This window comes from Poecilia latipinna, unplaced genomic scaffold (assembly GCF_001443285.1).
Source record: "Poecilia latipinna isolate Pla-1442-1.1 unplaced genomic scaffold, P_latipinna-1.0 Scaffold2200, whole genome shotgun sequence".
NCBI classification, from domain to species: domain Eukaryota; kingdom Metazoa; phylum Chordata; class Actinopteri; order Cyprinodontiformes; family Poeciliidae; genus Poecilia; species Poecilia latipinna.
Genome location: NW_015114816.1, coordinates 29,571 through 47,352, shown reverse-complemented (window position 1 = coordinate 47,352; position 17,782 = coordinate 29,571). Strand labels below are relative to the sequence as shown.

The window sequence follows — 17,782 nt, the reverse complement described above, 5'->3', positions numbered from 1 at the left end:
ATATATTTTGAAATTATTGTTCCTGGAATCTAGGCTAATAGATTGTTCTCCAGTTGCTTTACCAGGTTGATGAAACCTGGTACCTTCAACAAGAAGACCAATCAAATAAGTCATACCTAGCTGCCATGGGTTTGTGGAAAAAATACTTATATTAGGGCAAACATAAGTTAAAACAAAAAAAAAAAAAACATTGCTAGTAGGGAAGCAGCTAGCCTTCCCCAAAGACTCTTCCTGCTGTTTGGAACTAAAAAAAATGACATTAGTACTCAAATTTAAACATAACTCATTTAAACAAACTGCACATTATCATGGATGGATGGTCTTTTCCTCAGTTGCTTTCGAAACAATAAAGAAGGAAGTTTATTTTATTTAGACTCTCTGATGGGTGGGGGGGGGGGGCAAGAAAAACAAAGAACAATTGAGCTTCAAACTTCAAAGCATTTGACAATCACTTTCGAAAGTTCCGCTTTCATGCAGCGAGGCCTGGTGTTAATTAAAAAACCCCTCTACGCGTTAGCTGGGCTATAGTACATGATTCTATTTCTGCCGCTTATTAGCGTATTGCTCACACAGAAACACGGCGCGCCGCATCTCTGCCAGCTGTGATCCGGTGCCAGGAGCGTCCATTTTCCCAGGAAGAACCCTTTGTTTTTCCTCTCCTCCAGCTCAGTCAGCATCCCTTTCAGTGAAGAGCTCCTCGGAGGAGGAGCGACTGCGCTCGTGTGTGTTTGTGCGCGCAAAACACCGCAGCGCGCCAGAGACAGCAATAGCAGAATGCTCCATTTATTTTCCCATTACAGCCTGGCTGCTTTCCTCTCCAATAGTTTTACATGCTGTTAAGATTCCACTGGCTTAATGTTAATTGTTTATGTCCCCCCCCCCTTCCCCTACTTCGTGCAGATACCTCAGAACAAGGAAATGTCTGCTGAGGTTAAGTGCTCCAGTAATTAGACTATTTTTGGACGACTGATCTGATGTCAAAATTGAAAGTTTACCTGTGCGGCAGACGACTGAATCTGTAATATTTACTTGAACAGCAATGTTTAATTTGAGGATCTTGAGGGTCAGAAATCAAAGAGGCTGAGTTTTAAGCCATGCATACGTCTTGCTCTGTGATTCTGCAGGACTCATCACAGTTGCATAATTGAGTTGACTTGCATGGGTGAACTTAATTGCCTCCACAGCCAATGAGCCATGACTTAGATGTTAGTGCACACACAATGTGTATCGGCGGATCTGACTTTTAAAGCAGCTACATTCCACAATCGACCTGGCCCACACACACACACACACACACGCACACACACTCCTATATGGGCAAGACGTAAACAGAGGTGATTCAAGACCACTCAGCCAAAGCTTGGCTTGAGTCACTGCGCCTCCCTACAGTAAGGCACCCCGATAAGGAATGATTCATGAGTTCAGTCTCACCGCGAAGCTCAGCCCAGATGGGGACAACAGCAGCAGTCACAAGACAAATGGAGTGGACACCGACCCAAACCCAACCGGGACACAAAAGGGAAAAGAGGCACTTCTTATCACACGTTTACTCTCACACAATGCAAACTACAAATATAAAGTCTTGTTATCAAAGGAGCTTGTCACATATTTGCAAAGACCGGGTTTTAGAAATGACTTTCCAGTCTGTCTGAAACGATGCCACCCTTAAGTGGTTGCTAAAGTCAGAGGTGCAGCTATGTCTCCCTCTACTGGTGATACTCTGACACCACAGAGATCGGTTCAGACTCCTCGTTATAAGGCACGTGCTGGGAATAATGGTGACTGATTTTGAATTGAAAAAAAAAACAACAACAAAAAAACGGTAGCCAGCTGGAGGTATAGCTAATAATTTCTCCATGTTTAACAGTTAGACTCAGGGATGGGTTTTGATTACAAATATTAGGCAATCTTGAATGTTTCTGCCCCACGCTTCAATGCACTTTGCTTGAATCTTACTGGAAACGTCAACACAGTCATACGTAATTGAGAAGTAGACGTGAAGTGAAACATTGTGTTAGATTTATTTACAGTTAGGTCGTGAATGCAAATCCATTTTATTTATAAAAAAAACATTAGAATAACAATTTGTTTTGCCACTGTGCTGCACAACACTGAAACATTTCAAACCAAAAAAAAAAATATATATATATATATATATATATAAAACATTTTAAACAAAACAATAAAAGCAGAACGAAACCAAAAAACTTTAAATGATTAAAGCAAAAGCCAAAATGACAACAAAACGGTGAAATATAAGCTGAAGCAGAGAGGTACCGGAGAGCAAAATCCGGTTAGTTGACGGGCAGAAGCATCTGAATGAGCCGTGAAAGAGTGGCCAGATTGACAGCATAAAGTGAATAAGAATAATTTAGTCAAGCGTGGATCTCATGTTTTGACGGGACAGACAACCTGACGTAACTGAGAGAAACTTTTCAGCAAAACGCTGCAGAGTTTTTTCTTGAACTTGAGATCCACTCTTGATGCAATTACACAACTCTTTTGCGGTACGTCTCCATCAGAGTAAAATTTCTTTTTTTTTTTGCCACATGATAGTTCAAATGTAATAAGAACGTATGGAGAGCAAATATCAGTTTTTCAGTGTTGACTCATACTTTCTGTTGACGTCTTTCAGACTTGACTCTCTGAATCAACATAACACATTAATAGGTTTTCCTAAATGATAAACGATTCCACTGCATCGTTGGCTGTTGCAAACTTAGTATTGTTGACCTGCTGAAAGCTAAGTAAATTTGATTTATATTTATTTTCTCAGACACAAAGTGCTTCACAGTGAAAATAATAAAAACTTCAAAAGCAATAAAAACACAAAACAATTACCCTCATACACATTCCCATCAACTCTGATGAGATTCCCCGTTCAAGAAACGCAGCAGTTTGTACCACAGCAACAATAAAACAAATGGCTGAATACAAAACGCAGGTTATGTACTTTTCAGATTTCAATTTAGAAAAACATTTGAAAATGATAATTTTCCTTCCACTTTACATCGCAGCCCTTCTTTTTTGTTGGCGTATCACAAATAATACCAATAAGACACTAAAATTTGTTAAAATGTGACAAAATGTGAAAACAAGTGGAAGGGTTGTGAACGCACACGATCTGGTTAACAATGGCACACAGATGATGAACAAGCAATTATTTAAGTTTGTTTAACCGGTGGGACGGATTAATCCTCTGTTTACTCTTTTGGACCCGCTCAGTCTCTCATGCGCACAGGGAGACACAGAGATACGCACGCACGCACGCACACACACACACACACACACACACACACACACACACACACACACACACACACCACAGTCCCTGCGGTAAAGCTTTACACTGTACAGCTCCAGATTAATGTGAAGCACACAGCCGGTAAAGGAGGACTGAAGTCGCAGTCTGCGTTCACATCATGACGGAGCTTCTCAGCTGCAACGCGAACGACACATCTGAAAAAGGTCGGTTCGGTTCAGTTCGTACTTCCCTCGATCAGATGCCTGGTTTTGGTACATCTTTAATGCACTACACTGCAGCCTGCTACCGTATGAAAGCCGTGTTTAGACAGGGATGCGTGTTCACTGCCAAAGCCCGTTTCAAGCGCACGCAGACGCGTGCTGTCCGCTAATTAAGTGAAAACAGTAGCTGACATAGATCAGATCGACAGTCCCTCGGGGTTTCAGAGATGCGCGCGGGGCGGGGGGGCGAAAAAACCGCGCAATCGCTTCCTGGACACGCCGCTGACGCTCAGAGGCTGTGGAGACGGCTTCTGTAAACACACGACAGAGAGAGTGGGTGCACTGGACACGTTTTACAAAACGTACACAGAGAGTTAATAAAACGGACTGAACCAGCGCTCATCTTGGAGCAGTTATATCACATCATAAAATAAACAAGATGAATTACTGGATAGAAGCTCCGTGCGCTGAACGTTGAAGGTTTATGGTTCAGACTGCAGACGATTAATTTTTTAGTTTTTTTTCCAGCACATTCCTCTGCTTGATATCTTGCCCGTCTGATCCAGGCCATTAGTGGCGAACAATTTGATGCTCCAATTAATCTCCTGCTTAATGAAGGGGGTGATGCGTTACGTTCTGCAGTGGCAATACAATGACTCAGTTCTGTTGGATTTTCTAAAATGGGGACATCTTTACCTGACAGACGGAAAGTAAAGTCTTTCCGTCTGTCACGTTGTCCAACGTGATTTAAGGAGTTGGACAAACTCCTTAAATCACGTGAGTTAAGGCTATGAGTGACATGTTCAAGGTGTGTGACCTTGAACAAAAATATCACATTCTTACAGCAGCACAGGAGGCGGGCGGTGTGTTGAGGTAAAGCAACGACTGTTCCTACAGCTGCTGAAATGTACTGCAACATGTTGACAATTAGATACTTCTATTCATGACACTTCTGTTTAATCAACTTTGTTTTGAAGGTACTGCATTGCTCTTGACTCCATGTAGGCATACAGGGAGGACGTCTGTCGTTTTGCTGGTACTCTGGTCAAACGAGAACAAAAGCCACGATTGGACTGTAACAAGAATGTTGTGATTGAACTTTATTTTACGCTGGATTGTCCGTCAATTGCTCCCATAGCTGCTGCAGCGCTAAAATCACATTTAACAATACAGTAGACTGACATTTTCAACTGACTGTAGTCAATACAGCCTTTTCATTGAAACAGCATGATTTCCAACTCGTAGTGCATTAACCAAGCAAATACCATCCGTACGCTTTCCTGATTGGAGAAGCGGTCAATCGTATTTAGGTATGGCTGCATGTGATGCGCCGTAGGGGCAGAATGTGTCAAATTCTTAAAGACAAGCGCCGCTTGGGCAACACAGTTAACAGTAAACGGCTCAGTGTCTCCAGAAAGGCGGTAGTCGGGGTTAGCTGCGAGAAAACATTTTTCTCTCTCCGTACGCGACTCCTGCACCTGCTGCTTGTAGCACGAAAGCTGCACCTGCTGGTGTTTGCACACAAATACACATTTAGATTTCAGAGAAACGACGACCGAGATCAGACACAAAAGGAGTGCAAAATGCTTAGTCTTGCAGTCGTAAATGGGTGTTACGCGCCAGCCTGTCTCCCGTCTGCTTTGTTCCACCAGTCACTGAAATATAAGGAAGGTTGTACATCCAAAACGTGTGTTAAAAAAAAAAAGTAGTTATAGTGCTATCCTCGGTGTTATCTCTGTTGCATAAATTACTAAACTAGTAACACTGATTTCACTTCTTTCAGTTGAGATTCTTCAGCTCCTGAATCAATCTACAGAAATCTGCTGGCATTTTAAAAATGACCGGTGGTACCGCTACACCCTGTTGTTGCTGTGTACCTTCACCCTTCCTGCGGGGATGCTGGGAAATGTGGCGGTGCTGCTCAGCTTCACCTGCCTAGGAAAAAGCTTTAAACCCAGCCACGTTTTCCTGTTGAACCTGGCTTTATGCGACTCGGCCTGGCTTCTCACTCTGTCTTTGACGGTTTACTTCAGATTCCAAATCTCAAACCTGGACAGTCTGCAGATTTTCGGCAAAATCAAAAGGATCTCCTTTGACGTGAACATCTACGGCAGCATCGTCTTCATCGGTCTGATCAGTTTTGACCGCTACGTGGGCACGGTCCATCCCATCAGCTCTCTTCGCTGGTGGAACGTGGGTAAAGCCAAGATCTGCTCGGCGTTGACATGGCTCGGACTTCTTCTGGGCATCACTCCAGACTTATTTGTAGCCACTTGCGAAAACTCCGACACGTGCACGAGTCGCGTCCACAGTCTTTTCCCTCCATTCAAAATGCTCCCCATTATTAGAACGACGCTGTGCTTTCTGCTCCCCTTCAGTGCCATGCTAGCTTTTTCCACAATGACCATTCGCGTTTTGAGGCGCCGCTCAAGAGGAAGAAGGAACAAGGAACTCCAGCGAGCGAGCAGGAAGCCGCTGCAACTCGTCGCCGCAGCTATCCTCGTCTCTGCAGCCTCTTTTGTGCCTTATCACATCTTGGCCGTCGCTCTGACGTTCATGCCGGCTCGTGGCTTGGTGAAACCGTCCGACTCCAGTTGCCTCTGTGCAGCTGTGGAGCTCTGTGAAGCTCTGTGTGGTTTCAGCAGCTGTCTGGACCCTGTGCTGTACATTCTGGCTAGTGAGCAGTTCAAGAGGAAGATGCAAACCTTCAAAAGAGAGCAGTACAGGAGGCTGTGCTGTAAGGAGGGTAGGAGGGTTGGGGTTATTGACGAATGAGTATTAAATGTTTAGCTTTTCTGGATATTATCCTTTGAGGCTTTTCTTTGAGGCAACGCGGTTGTACAATTGTTCCGTTATGTGAAGTAGTAACTGCACACCACAGTCATGTGAAGAAGTATTTGCCACTTTCTTGCTTTTTTTCTTTTCGTCGCAAGTAAAGCTTTATGATTATAAGATGAAAGTTCTTGTCAAGCAAATCGGATAAAAAGGACAGCTTTTCAAATGATTTAATATGCAACCTTTTCCAAAGCAAAATACGTAAAAGAAAAAAACCTGGTTAAATCGTGAATTAAGTGTAATCGCCTGATTCCTGCCAGACTTGGAACAAAAATATAAGTAAAAATATATTTTGTAATTGGTTTGTCATCTTTTCATTTGATGCTGTTCAAATACACACTATGCATTATTATGTCCTACAACAATATCCTTCTCTACATTTAAAAACTTATCTAATATCTTATCTAATTCCAGAAGATGTAGCACTGGTCATTGCTTTTAGCGTTTCCGGGTAGCAGGTACGCTACACGCCTAAATGTCGGGTCATCACTCCAAATTATCGACTTGTTCAATTCACTGACACAGCTCTATAAAATCCAGCACCTTGGAACGCAGAGTGCTTTCTACTTTAAATTTGCTCCACAACAATGCGTACACAGAGCTTGATGGAACGGGACTCCGTGACTTAGCAGCTGCAACCAAGCTTTTTGCATCATCCTCTCGACGTTTTTAACGCGGCTTCATGGTGGCCTCTACCTATTCCAACATGACTGTGCACCAGTACACAAACCAACACTCATAAGGACGGGAACAAGAGAGTTTTGTGTAGCAGAACTTGACCTGACATAGCGCCTTTTGGACGAGTTGGAACAGAAAATGAAATCCAGTCGGTTTTGTCAAACATCAGTGTTAGAGATTTTTTGGTATTATCATTTTGTTATTACTTTAGTTCATATTCAGTCTAATGTTAATCAATAGTTAATCAACATTCAGTATTATTGTGATTTTCAGTTTAAAGTGTTCTCTTCCTTATGTGTGTATAAACTGACCTGGAGGCCCCATCTGCCTGTTCGTCTTCATGTGAAACAGTTATCTGTGTTTTTCCCAGACCTTGAATTATGTTTCCACAGGTGCCTCCTTATCAACCGGAATACTCCCTATTTTAGAAACTGTCTGTGTGCAGTGGTATTTTGTCTCTGCTGTCTTCCTTACCTAACCTCCCTATTTTTACTTGATAATAAAAGACAAGCTGTAACCAAAGGTCTTTAGAACGCTCAGTGAACGGCTCGGAGGAGCAGTTTGCTGAGACTTCTCCTTTTGCAAAAGCTTGGTCATAAAATTCATATACGTTGTCTGTGGTTCTTTTATGAAGGTTCAAGGAAAATACCTATCAATCAGTGTCCGACCTTATAAAAAAACTACAAACCTGAGAACGGGATGTAAAGATACAGCAAGACACACATTGCAAACCTTCAACCCAAAGCAGCCTTCACTCCCTATGAGTCCTAGAAATGTAAACGCAGATCAACTTTAACTTTTCAGGTGTACTGAATATTGAATAAATCTCAAACAAGGGATGCAAACAAAGCCACTCGCCCCTGTTTAGCAGCTGCCGTTAACATATGGGCCACATCAGAACATCTTCTTAGCCTGCAGAGTCTGCTGCACCCTCTCTCGATTTAAAAAAACAACAAAATAACAACTCTGCCTCCTTTGCATCCCCAAGGAGGGCCGGGTCCTTCTCGTGCCTCATTTCTGTCTTTAACTTGGGATGAAAACAACATCCCTATTCATCATGGCGCACATTTACATCACCGCGGGCTAGGGTGGGGCGCGAGGGCTGCTGGCAGACACGACTTATCTCCCCAGAGCTCGACTCCTCTGTTACTAAGTACCTAGATAATAAATCAAAGGTGGAAAGATGACAATGGAGCTCCCTCCACAGGGAGGCTGCTGCCGAGCAAAGATACGACGAAGGGCTACTGGGCCATGGTATCTGTTCCATTAAGAGGTCTGCTGAACTGTTTCATTTTACTTAAGTGTTGACTCCAGGCCAAAAACAGAGACAGGTTCTGGTAAAAATATCATTTTCTTTTTGGCTGCTGTCCACTTTTGCTACTCTTGCAGTCTTTGTATTTGACAGCGTTGCTATGGAAGCCCAAAAGCCACAGCTAAGTACATAAACAAATAAATGTTGCTTCGTTGTACTGTTAATTAATTCATACTATAAAACTAATATGATTAGTTTGTAATGACTTAAATTTATAATAAATTAAAAAAACAACAACAATACATGCAATAATTTTAGTGTTACTTCTATAGCGATTTACCAGGTCAAAAGACTTGGAGAGATGGACGGTGGAGGCGGTTCGAATCGCAACCCACTGATTGCTCCTACCTTCTGTTGCCACCGAAGAACCACTTCAGGGTTCTAGGGTGGCCCAGCTCACCTTCGGATCTGAACCTGGTGGAAAATCTTTTAAAAGTGAGCTGACATTGAAACGCAACACAGAAAGTTGAAAGATCTGGTGCACATCTGTATGGATGAAACCTGGTCAAGGACTACAGGAAACGCCTGGCCTCTGGGCTTATAAAGAAAGATTTCTGTACCGAGTTTTATTTTTTCTATTGTATCGAAAATGTATTTCATGCAATAAAATGGAAATTGAAAATCATACAATGGATTTTTTTTTTTTGAGGATACAGATCTCACATTTATCCTACAACAACAAAAATTACAGACCTGTTCATTCTTCGGGAAACGTAAAAAATCTTCAGTGCATGAAACACTTATTTTTTTCCTCCGCTGTGTACAGGGAAAAAACAAACAAACAAATTCTTTAATTTTCTCACCCACACAGCCACCTGAACAAATCAACATATTTTGGCACACAGTTGCTATACATAGATTGGCTTTCACAGCCATGGCTTCCTACATAATACCATATGACAGAACCCAGATGGCTTCCTGTAGGCTACAATCATCAAGACCCCACAGAGGGAAGCAACAACAGGGTCAGCACACTCCAGCACAGCAGAGAACACACACACACACACACACACACACACACACACACATACACACACGCATTCACACAGAGCACCGCAGAACATCCATTTGTTATAGCAGACCTGACCAAACGAAGGAGGCTTTTCCCACAACTTTGACCTTTTCTTGTGCTGCACACAGTATGAAGTGACTCATCAAAGAGGAGACAGAGCAGACAGACTGAATGCAAGACTCGGTGAAAGCGAGAATTTAATAAGATTTAGAAAAATATATGTGACACGACTTAAAAATTATCATTCGCTTTACCTTGCAGAATCGCCCAAAGCCTTGGGGAGCCATTAGAGAATACATCATGCCAACGTCTTGGAGACGAGGCAGAACGAGAATCTGTAATGAGAAGGGCTTTCACTTTTCACATGAAGAGGACGAGATAATCGTTTACTGCAAGGCTATACATGTAACGCAAAACTCTCAAGATGAGGTGGCGCATCTTGAAATAATAATAATAATAATAATAATAATAATAAAAAACGTATATATGCTAGATTCGATGTGCAGAAGCCAACGTCGGACATTTGACCGGAGAGTGATGGTCGTAGTCAGAAGTGTTGGAGGCGCCCCTTGAGTTTTTATTGGACAAAAAGACAATATGGAGCCAGAAGAGACTTCTGATATTTAATTTAGAATACCATATCTGCCATCTAAACATCTCATTCTCTTAAAAAAAATGACTTTGCTAGATGAAATCATCTCCTATCTTGGGGGGACAAGTTATAGTACAGAGATCTCATGGATGGTTAACATAACATATAATTAGACTCAATGTTTTCTTTGAACTAGGCACTTTTGCAGTTGGCTGTAGCTAATAGTTTCCTTCCTTATTTTTGGAAGATTGCAAACTTTCAGTATGGAGCATCTCTTTACTATACACTGGTAACAGGGAATTGTTTTATATTTTTATCTACTAGTTCTTGTGTGTAAAATCTTGGCAACCTACCGTCACGTCTTTCACCACTCAAGAAAAGCTCAATCTGAAAACATTGCTAACCTGGACTCATCTAATCTAAGGCTGCAAAGACACAAACGGCACAAATAAAGATAAACTTCTCATGAAACCGGCGAGTATTAAACCTCAAGACAAATGAGTTGTGACAGCCATACTTCCGCTTTTTTTTTTTTTTTTTAACTAGAAGTAGTCGGCTAGCGCCCGCTCAATAAAGATCACAAATTGCCTTGAGTGGCTGTACGGAAGAGGTCGTCCCTTGAATCTCAAATGTCCTCTCTTTAAATCACAGAATCTGTCACAAGTTATTCATCATCAACAGTTCATTAGATTTTCCTCCACGAGACGCAGCAGCAAAACAATATGGTGAGCGTCTGCCTGCTCTACGGCTGAAAACGACACAGGAATACTAAATCTGGGTATGTTGGAGAAGGAACCTGTATCATTTCTGACTAAATATTTGCCAGACAAGTATAACTCATCATAACTTTAATTGGGGGTGGGAGATTGCAAACGAATGGTTGCACCATTCAAAAACAATGTTCACCGATGAAGACATGTTCAGTAAATTGGAATATGTGTGTTCAGATGAGGCTTGTTTGTCTGATTAAATGCAGCTAAACACCTTTTAGGGAAACAAATAAACCAAAAGTTATTACTTAGCCACAATGAAATAATTAGCGGATTGATGCTATCAAAAATAATGATAGTGTATCAACTGTATGGTGGTGGCACCATCATGCTGAGGGTAAGCTTCCCTATCAGTATCAGGGGATGGAAGAAAGATGGAAGAAATGATTACATTTTCCCTCAAATTAGCCGCTGGATATTTGAAACTTTGATCAAATTGAGTGCTGGAGAACAACACGCCAACATACATATCAAAACTGGTTATACTGATCACCTCAATCCTACTGAAAATTGGCAGAATGTCCCTGAAAGTTTGGATAGCTGCAAGCAAACCGACGGATTTACATGAGTGAGGTCAATATTCAACCAGAATCCTATCAGAATCTTCCTCCAAAGTTTCTGGTTTCTCTGCAACCTGCAAAAGGACAACACCTTGTAGTTAGAATTTTGACCCAGTCTGGGTTAAATATAATTGTTGTGGTTGTTGCATGTTGCTTCGTCATTCCAGTTTGGAAAAAAGGACGGTTCAAGTGCAAAGAGATGGTGTGAAGATAAGATAAGATAAGATAATTGAGAAGCGTTTGGTAACGAGGTCAAAGACGGCCCATGAGAGCAATCTTGAGTTTACACAGCAGCCACTCAAATGCAAACCCTTGGATTTAATATCTTTAGCAATTTGGTAACAACTTACGCTACATTGAAGACAATATTTTTTACCTCGTCACCTAAACAGCAGAGCTAATTTTCACTTTTAAACGGTGTGTAAACCACAACAGGCTGGCGAAAGCCAAGATGACTAATGGTGAGTCGCCACAGTTGCAGCCAAGATGCACAGTCTTTGGTAAAAATACACAGCATGAAAGAAAACAGATTTTGAAAAAAGAGGCTCTGAAATCTTTTATTTTTTATTTTTAAATAATTTTAAGCATTGCTCTTTCAAAACATGTAAAATGGGGAGTGGTCAGAGCCTGCAGTAAATACAGTGGAACACATTTGGCTGAAGCACTGGCTGTATAGAGTGCAGCATTCCTGGCTCACCTGGGTTGGCGATTACATAGCTGATGCACCGAAATGTTGCGCCGGACGTCTCTCGTCTCTCCGACTCTCCACGTCTGCCTCTCTGTCTAAATCTCACTTCACCCATCCTCTCTAAATCCTCACAGGGTGAACACATTCACACACAGCACTGAAGAAATATCTCAGCTCTAATTAATTTTACAAAAGACGCCCACACGTGAAAGCACAAGTTGTCTGACACCAAAAAACATTAAAAACGGAAAAGGCAGCTGGGGTTTGTTAGGTCTACAACGCAGTTTTGTGTGGGTAAGAAAATGTTCTTTAAAAAGTAGCCTTTTTCTTCTTACTGTGGGTTTTAATATTGCTTTAGCCATCATGTCATTATGCATTGTTGCCTCTCTGTCACGGTCAGAAAAGATTGAAATCCTTCACACAATTACCGCTCCCCGTCCTCCAATTATTGTCATTAGTAGTTCATCCAAAGCACCCATTGAGCTCAATAATATTACTGTCTAAGTGAAGCGTGATGTGAGAGTGAACCATGTGAATGAGTTCAATGAGAAGTTTAAAAAAAAAAACTGCTGTTCAGTTTGAATAAGTGAAGCGCTGCAGAGATTGGAGCCGCAGCCTATTTGAGAGGACAGGAGAGGTTTGTGCTGGAAACACAAACTCCTCAGAACTGAAAGTTGGGGGTGAGAGAAATGACAAGTGGCTAACAACAACAGAGAGGAAATCTGTTATAGAGGCGTGAAAGGTGAAGGGAGGGAGCTGGAGAAAAATATCTGGACCGGCGTCAGACTGGCCATAACGACGAAATCTTCGGGTTTAATTTCAAAGAATAGTGAATCAGAAAGATACACAGATTAATCATTTGTCAAGCTTGGGCCAGTTCTAGTCAACTTCAGGTTTAATAACTATAATTTAACTATTTTAAAACAAAGACAAAAATTACATGTTGCTGACATGTTAAACTGTCACCAGCATCTTTTACTAGCAGTTAGCACAATTAGCATGTTTAGCATTAGCAACTTTAAAACATAACATTTTTGTGTGCATTCACCGGGGAACGTAGCCCCTTATTTTAAGAGTGAGATTTAAAAAAGGCTGTCAACGTTTCCAGATATAATATGTTCCAGTGCGGACAGGCATAGTATGTCTGTTAAGTTTGGTGCCAAATCAAGTCCTTTCACAACTCCAACAAAATGACCCAGAGGTGGGTACGAATTCACTTCATCGCTTTTTCATATCCAAAAGCGTTGAGTTTGATAAAACCGAAACTGCAAAAGTACCATCTAAATTTTATCCACCTGAATAGGTTTTTGATTTTCTTTCAAAACTTTTACCAACACTTTGAAACAAGCTGACTATGAGGGGGGAGGGGGGGTTTCCCTTTAGTAAAAAACACCATAGAGTGCAGTGGTTAGCACATCCCAATTGCCCTCAGTTGTGGTGTATTTATTGATCAAGAACCATTGAATTTGTGAGTTGCCGACCAACTTGTCACCAGTCAAGATGAAGAATCAGCCGATTCAAGTTTCTTAATGCATCTTTACTTTAAGAAAACGTTAATCATAAATATAAATTTGCTAATTGTATTTCAAAGACATGGTTCAGTGGAAAAAAATGTTGTGCTTCAAAATAATATTTCAGACCACTTTTTTACTTTTCGAGCACGGCAAATTTGGACTCCAAACTAAGTTTAAAGCATCTGATTTCAAAGATGAAATTAAAAGGTTTGTCTCAAAATGTTCTACATACTTCCTTGCTCTAAAGGAGCATGCTTAACCGGCTTGTCTGGTTTAGTTCCCATCACTGATTGGACCATTTATAAATGACTAAATATTGATAGGTTGTCACCATATGCTGATGACATGAGCCTTTTGTTCCCAGTCTCATTCAGATCAAGTAAAGACAACGCTGGCCTCAAATGCTAAACATGAGGCTTCAAAATGGTGAATGAAGAATAAACAATGGATGAAATAACTCATTTGTACTTCCAGGACAGAAAGTATTGCTGGTTTGTCAAAGCAAGCATTGTCTGAGAGACAATACTGATCCATTGGTGTCGGTGCACTGACCCAAGCGACATTTCTGGCACAGAACAAAGCAAGTTCAAATGTTTTGCTAAAAGGCGATTCTGAATGCAAAGGTCGAATGGGAACTCACAAGTCTGCATTACAAGCGTCTCGTAATGTTAGTCCAATTCTCAGTTCGTTTTCATGAAATCATTGATGCTGAGATATTAGAAGAGCTTGCTCAAGGCAAAAGTTTTTGTGAACTGAACGTGTAGCAAATTACATCACCTACAGGATGTGTGTGAAGATGGGCAGCAATCAGTTTAGCAGATGAGTACAACATTTTATCCGAGACCAGAATATATCTTAAAAACACATGAAAGTACAAGTTGTTGTTGTTTTTTTTTTTTTTTACTGATCAATTGTCACAACGAGAGCAGCCCAGGAAGGATGCTTCCTTTCTATAGTAAAGCCATTACTCTGCACATTCTTGTGCATTACCGAGCGCATGACTTACCAAAGAGCTGGCGGTGGAATATAAACTTCCCGGCTAACAGGCCGGTGATAATGGCCAGGATCCAGCACATTACTTTCAGGATGTTCCACCCGAGGCCCGGGTACTTGTTGAACAGGAAGGAGAAGCAGTTGCCCACCACAATAATGTGAGCCTGCGTCTGGCTGTGGGAGATGGGGTCCTCGGCGAAGATGAGGAAGTTGAAGAAGGTGACGAGGTAGGCCACGATGAGACGCGACCACGGGTGCTGGAAGTAGTAGCGAAAACAGGCATCTATTTCCATCCTGCTGAAGCCCCCTCAGCCGCACAAACACCTAGAGGAACAACAGAGACGGGGGGGAAAGAAGTGTCTCTTTCAGTCGGATTCAATTACAATCACATCAGCGAGAGCAGATTAAGGAGAAAACACCCCCCAGGTTTTAGTTTAGAGAGCTGAATATCACTGATGGTGTATGTGGAGTGGGTTAGCTCTCAGTTCAGATAAATCAGTTTAGCAGCACCATAAATAGTACAGCATCCATGAAAAGAAAAAAAAAAGAAACCTGCACTATTCTCCTTGTATTAATACAAAAATGTCACAAAGAGATTGGGATCAGACACCTAAGTGACACCATTACCAAATCATTCAAAGGAGGACTGTACCTTTCTTGGATAAGATGGAATCTGCAGAGCCTTACAAGCTCTCCAAGCTATCAGTCGCAGGCTTTTAAGAGCTTATCCTTTGAGCCTGTCAGATCTGTGCATCGCCGAAAAAACTGTAGCAGCTTTATGCAGAGGCTTTGGAGGGAACACCTGCCAAACACACTCCGAGCGAGCGGCCAGCCGGCCCGCCTGCCCTCTTCCGATTCCAGCTCCTCTCCACTGCAGGAGAACCCGCTCCGAACCGCTTCTCTCTGCAGCCCGCCTTACTGACCTGAATGTTCCAAAGCGAGTTCCCTGCTTTTGACATCTTTTCCTAAAATACCCCTCGCAGCGGAAATTTGGGATGATATCACGGCTCCGGAAATAGAGCTGCCACGGTTTTGAACACCCATGTGGATATTGAATTTCACCGGCACCAAAGTTTGACTCGTCACGAAATGCCAACCCTAAGTGATACTAAGCGGCTGGCGCCCACACTGCAGTGTTCAAGACAACATCCACTGTTGTTTTTTTTTTACAACAACAAAAACACAACCGAGTAATAAATATATGTCGAAATGTTCTAATTTTCTTTAAGAAGTGAATTATATTCTGCTTTGCATGCATGACATCATAATGACATCAGCTCCAGGATGGATCTATTCAGCTAGCAAACATTATATAGCTAGCAAGGGGGGTTTCTTCTGAAGCTTGCAAGTTTCAGGTAGAGACTGAGACTGATGACCTTCATCCCATGATGCATATGGCCATGACTGACCAATCTGAAATGATGACACTGTTCATCTTCAGAACTTTAGATTGTACAAATCCTAATTTTTTTTTTATTGTTTGAACATATCATACAGGCCATATTGTTTTTTTTTTTTTTTTTGTTATAACAGCTTGGGTGGAAATCACTGCTAAAGATCTTTCAGAATTAAATCTGGCAATTCAGGTCTGCCCTCGTCCTCGATGTACTTTCACGTACTTTTAGGTATGTCAGCAAAATATATGTTTGTTTGTTTTGTTTTTTTAAAGTCAAACTAATTTTAAAAAGCAATAAAGTGAATTGCAACTAACACCAAGATCATGTTGAGTTAGAGCATATTTCTAAAGACAGACAGAATTCTGGAGTAATTTATATCCCTGAATGAACTTCAATACCTGTGGAAAGTTGTGAAATAAAATGCTTGATTTTAACGATATTGGCACGGAAGGTGAAACAATCTGTTATAGTCCTTTTAATCAGTCAAAATCAGTTTGTTACTCTCGAATATGAATGCTTTACAGTGTATAGCCAGTGACAGAGAATATCCAGCCTTAAAACAAAGAGGTCACATTATCAATGTAGCCAACACAGTAAACTCCTGATATTAAGTCAAAACTATTTCCAATTACTGTTGGACACCAGACCATGCACTAGTGGAGGTGGGGTTGGGGGTAATGGTGTAGTTGGAGATGTAATCGCCAAAACAACTTTTCCAAAAAAAAAAAAAAAAAAAAAAAAACGGTCAGCCACAAATTCGCCAATAACAAAATACCTAGAGTTGTATACAGATCACAGCTGTACCTCTTGGTTAACTTAAAACAGGAATAAATAGAAAGGGAAACTCCCCCCACAAATATCAAATTAGTTGCCTTATGTGACGTCATCGGGGGCATGTGCAGGTTTAAAAGTTTGTTTGGGTGGGCTGATTTGTATTTCGACTACATTATGATTTACAGCAAAACGAGGAGAAAAACTGACCATCGCTCGTTTGATAAGTGATGGTCAGTAGAACAAATCATTTAAAGTTATGTTCCCAATCTAAAGCAGTAAGTGAAAAAGGTGGATCCAGACAAGGCACACATTGGTAGATATGGCATGACAGCATACATTGGACAATTGGTAAAGAATAAAAGTAATAATAAAGAAAATGGGCATGTCATAAGTGAGTTATCCATACATTAAATTGACCGTAAATTGACTGTGATGTGGCAGCAGTCATTTATCATTTCCCTACTTATGATCACTGAATATGATCACATTAGTTCCTTTTTTTACTCATGACTGACACTCGGCAGGTGCTGCAGAAAACAGACACTAAATGAGCCATCTTTCTTTCGGCTACCTCTGGTAAATCCTAACTATGTCACATCAGCCACATTTCTCGTTGGAAACGCAACATCCTCATCCAAAATGTATGTGATTACACAACCTAAACGTGTGTGCCTTTACAAAGATGTGGAATGAGCGAAATTCGGCCAGTCTGAGAGCGCAGTGAGACATCATCTGTTCCCTGAACGCACCTGCACCTCCACGCCGTTCTCCTCTCAGTCGACAGCCAGGACGAGCTGCCCTCCTCCCGCTCGGCTCAGCTGCCACATCAAGCCGACAGCGGCGCTCTAATCACCCAAAACACGGGATGATACGGTGGGTTTGGTTTGGAGAGGGATTATCCATGTGACCTGTTGTCAGCAGCGTACGGTGGAGTCTCCCCCAAATCCTCAAGCCATGGTGCCCCCCGGCCCGTGAGTACGCCGGGCGGAGATTCCGCAGCACATCCCCCGCCCGATGGAGCTCTTTAGCGGGCACTCGGTAGGAAGCTGGCGGTGGCGCCGCCGGAGCGTGGATGGAGGAGGTCGGCTCCATACAGCGGACTAAACATTATTTTCCATGCAATGTTATCCACCAGAGTCGAGCTGGAGCCAGTACAAACACATCACATCCGTTTACCTCTTTCAAAATAAAT

At 41.8% G+C, this 17,782-nt stretch overlaps 2 protein-coding genes across 4 annotated transcripts in view; one reads left to right on the top strand and one right to left on the bottom strand.

Annotated features, from left to right (window-relative positions):
- tmem117 (transmembrane protein 117) overlaps nucleotides 1–17,743 on the bottom strand; it is a 68,498-nt gene extending 50,755 nt beyond the window's left edge. Inside the window, exons 1-2 of one of the 2 annotated variants that reach the window (XM_015017891.1) lie at nucleotides 17,340–17,743; nucleotides 14,433–14,743 (exon numbers count right to left, since the gene is read on the bottom strand). In XM_015017891.1, coding sequence (XP_014873377.1) covers nucleotides 14,433–14,712 — 280 coding nt within the window. In that variant the 5' untranslated portion in view covers nucleotides 14,713–14,743; nucleotides 17,340–17,743. Of the gene's footprint in view, nucleotides 1–14,432; nucleotides 14,744–15,071; nucleotides 15,543–17,339 lie in introns of those variants that run through there. The other variant, XM_015017892.1, reaches the window with a different exon arrangement.
- On the top strand, nucleotides 2,272–6,594 carry LOC106936716 (P2Y purinoceptor 1-like). Of its 2 annotated transcripts, none has more exons than XM_015017894.1 (2): nucleotides 2,272–3,468; nucleotides 5,249–6,594. In XM_015017894.1, exons 1-2 carry the CDS (start codon nucleotides 3,423–3,425, stop codon nucleotides 6,238–6,240), a joined length of 1,038 nt encoding a protein of 345 aa, XP_014873380.1. In that variant the 5' UTR covers nucleotides 2,272–3,422; the 3' UTR covers nucleotides 6,241–6,594. The 2 variants fall into 2 exon arrangements, with proteins under 2 accessions (XP_014873380.1, XP_014873379.1); XM_015017893.1 differs by lacking the exon at nucleotides 2,272–3,468 and adding an exon at nucleotides 3,785–5,136.
- Nucleotides 17,744–17,782: the final 39 nt, after the last annotated feature.

Coding starts and splice junctions, on each gene's coding strand:
- LOC106936716 (XM_015017893.1), top strand. CDS start 4,791: ATGCGCCGTAGGGGCAGAATGTGTCAAATTCTTAAAGACAAGCGCCGC. Junction 5,137..5,248: donor GTCACTGAAATATAAGGAAG/GTTGTACATCCA, acceptor CACTTCTTTCAG/TTGAGATTCTTCAGCTCCTG.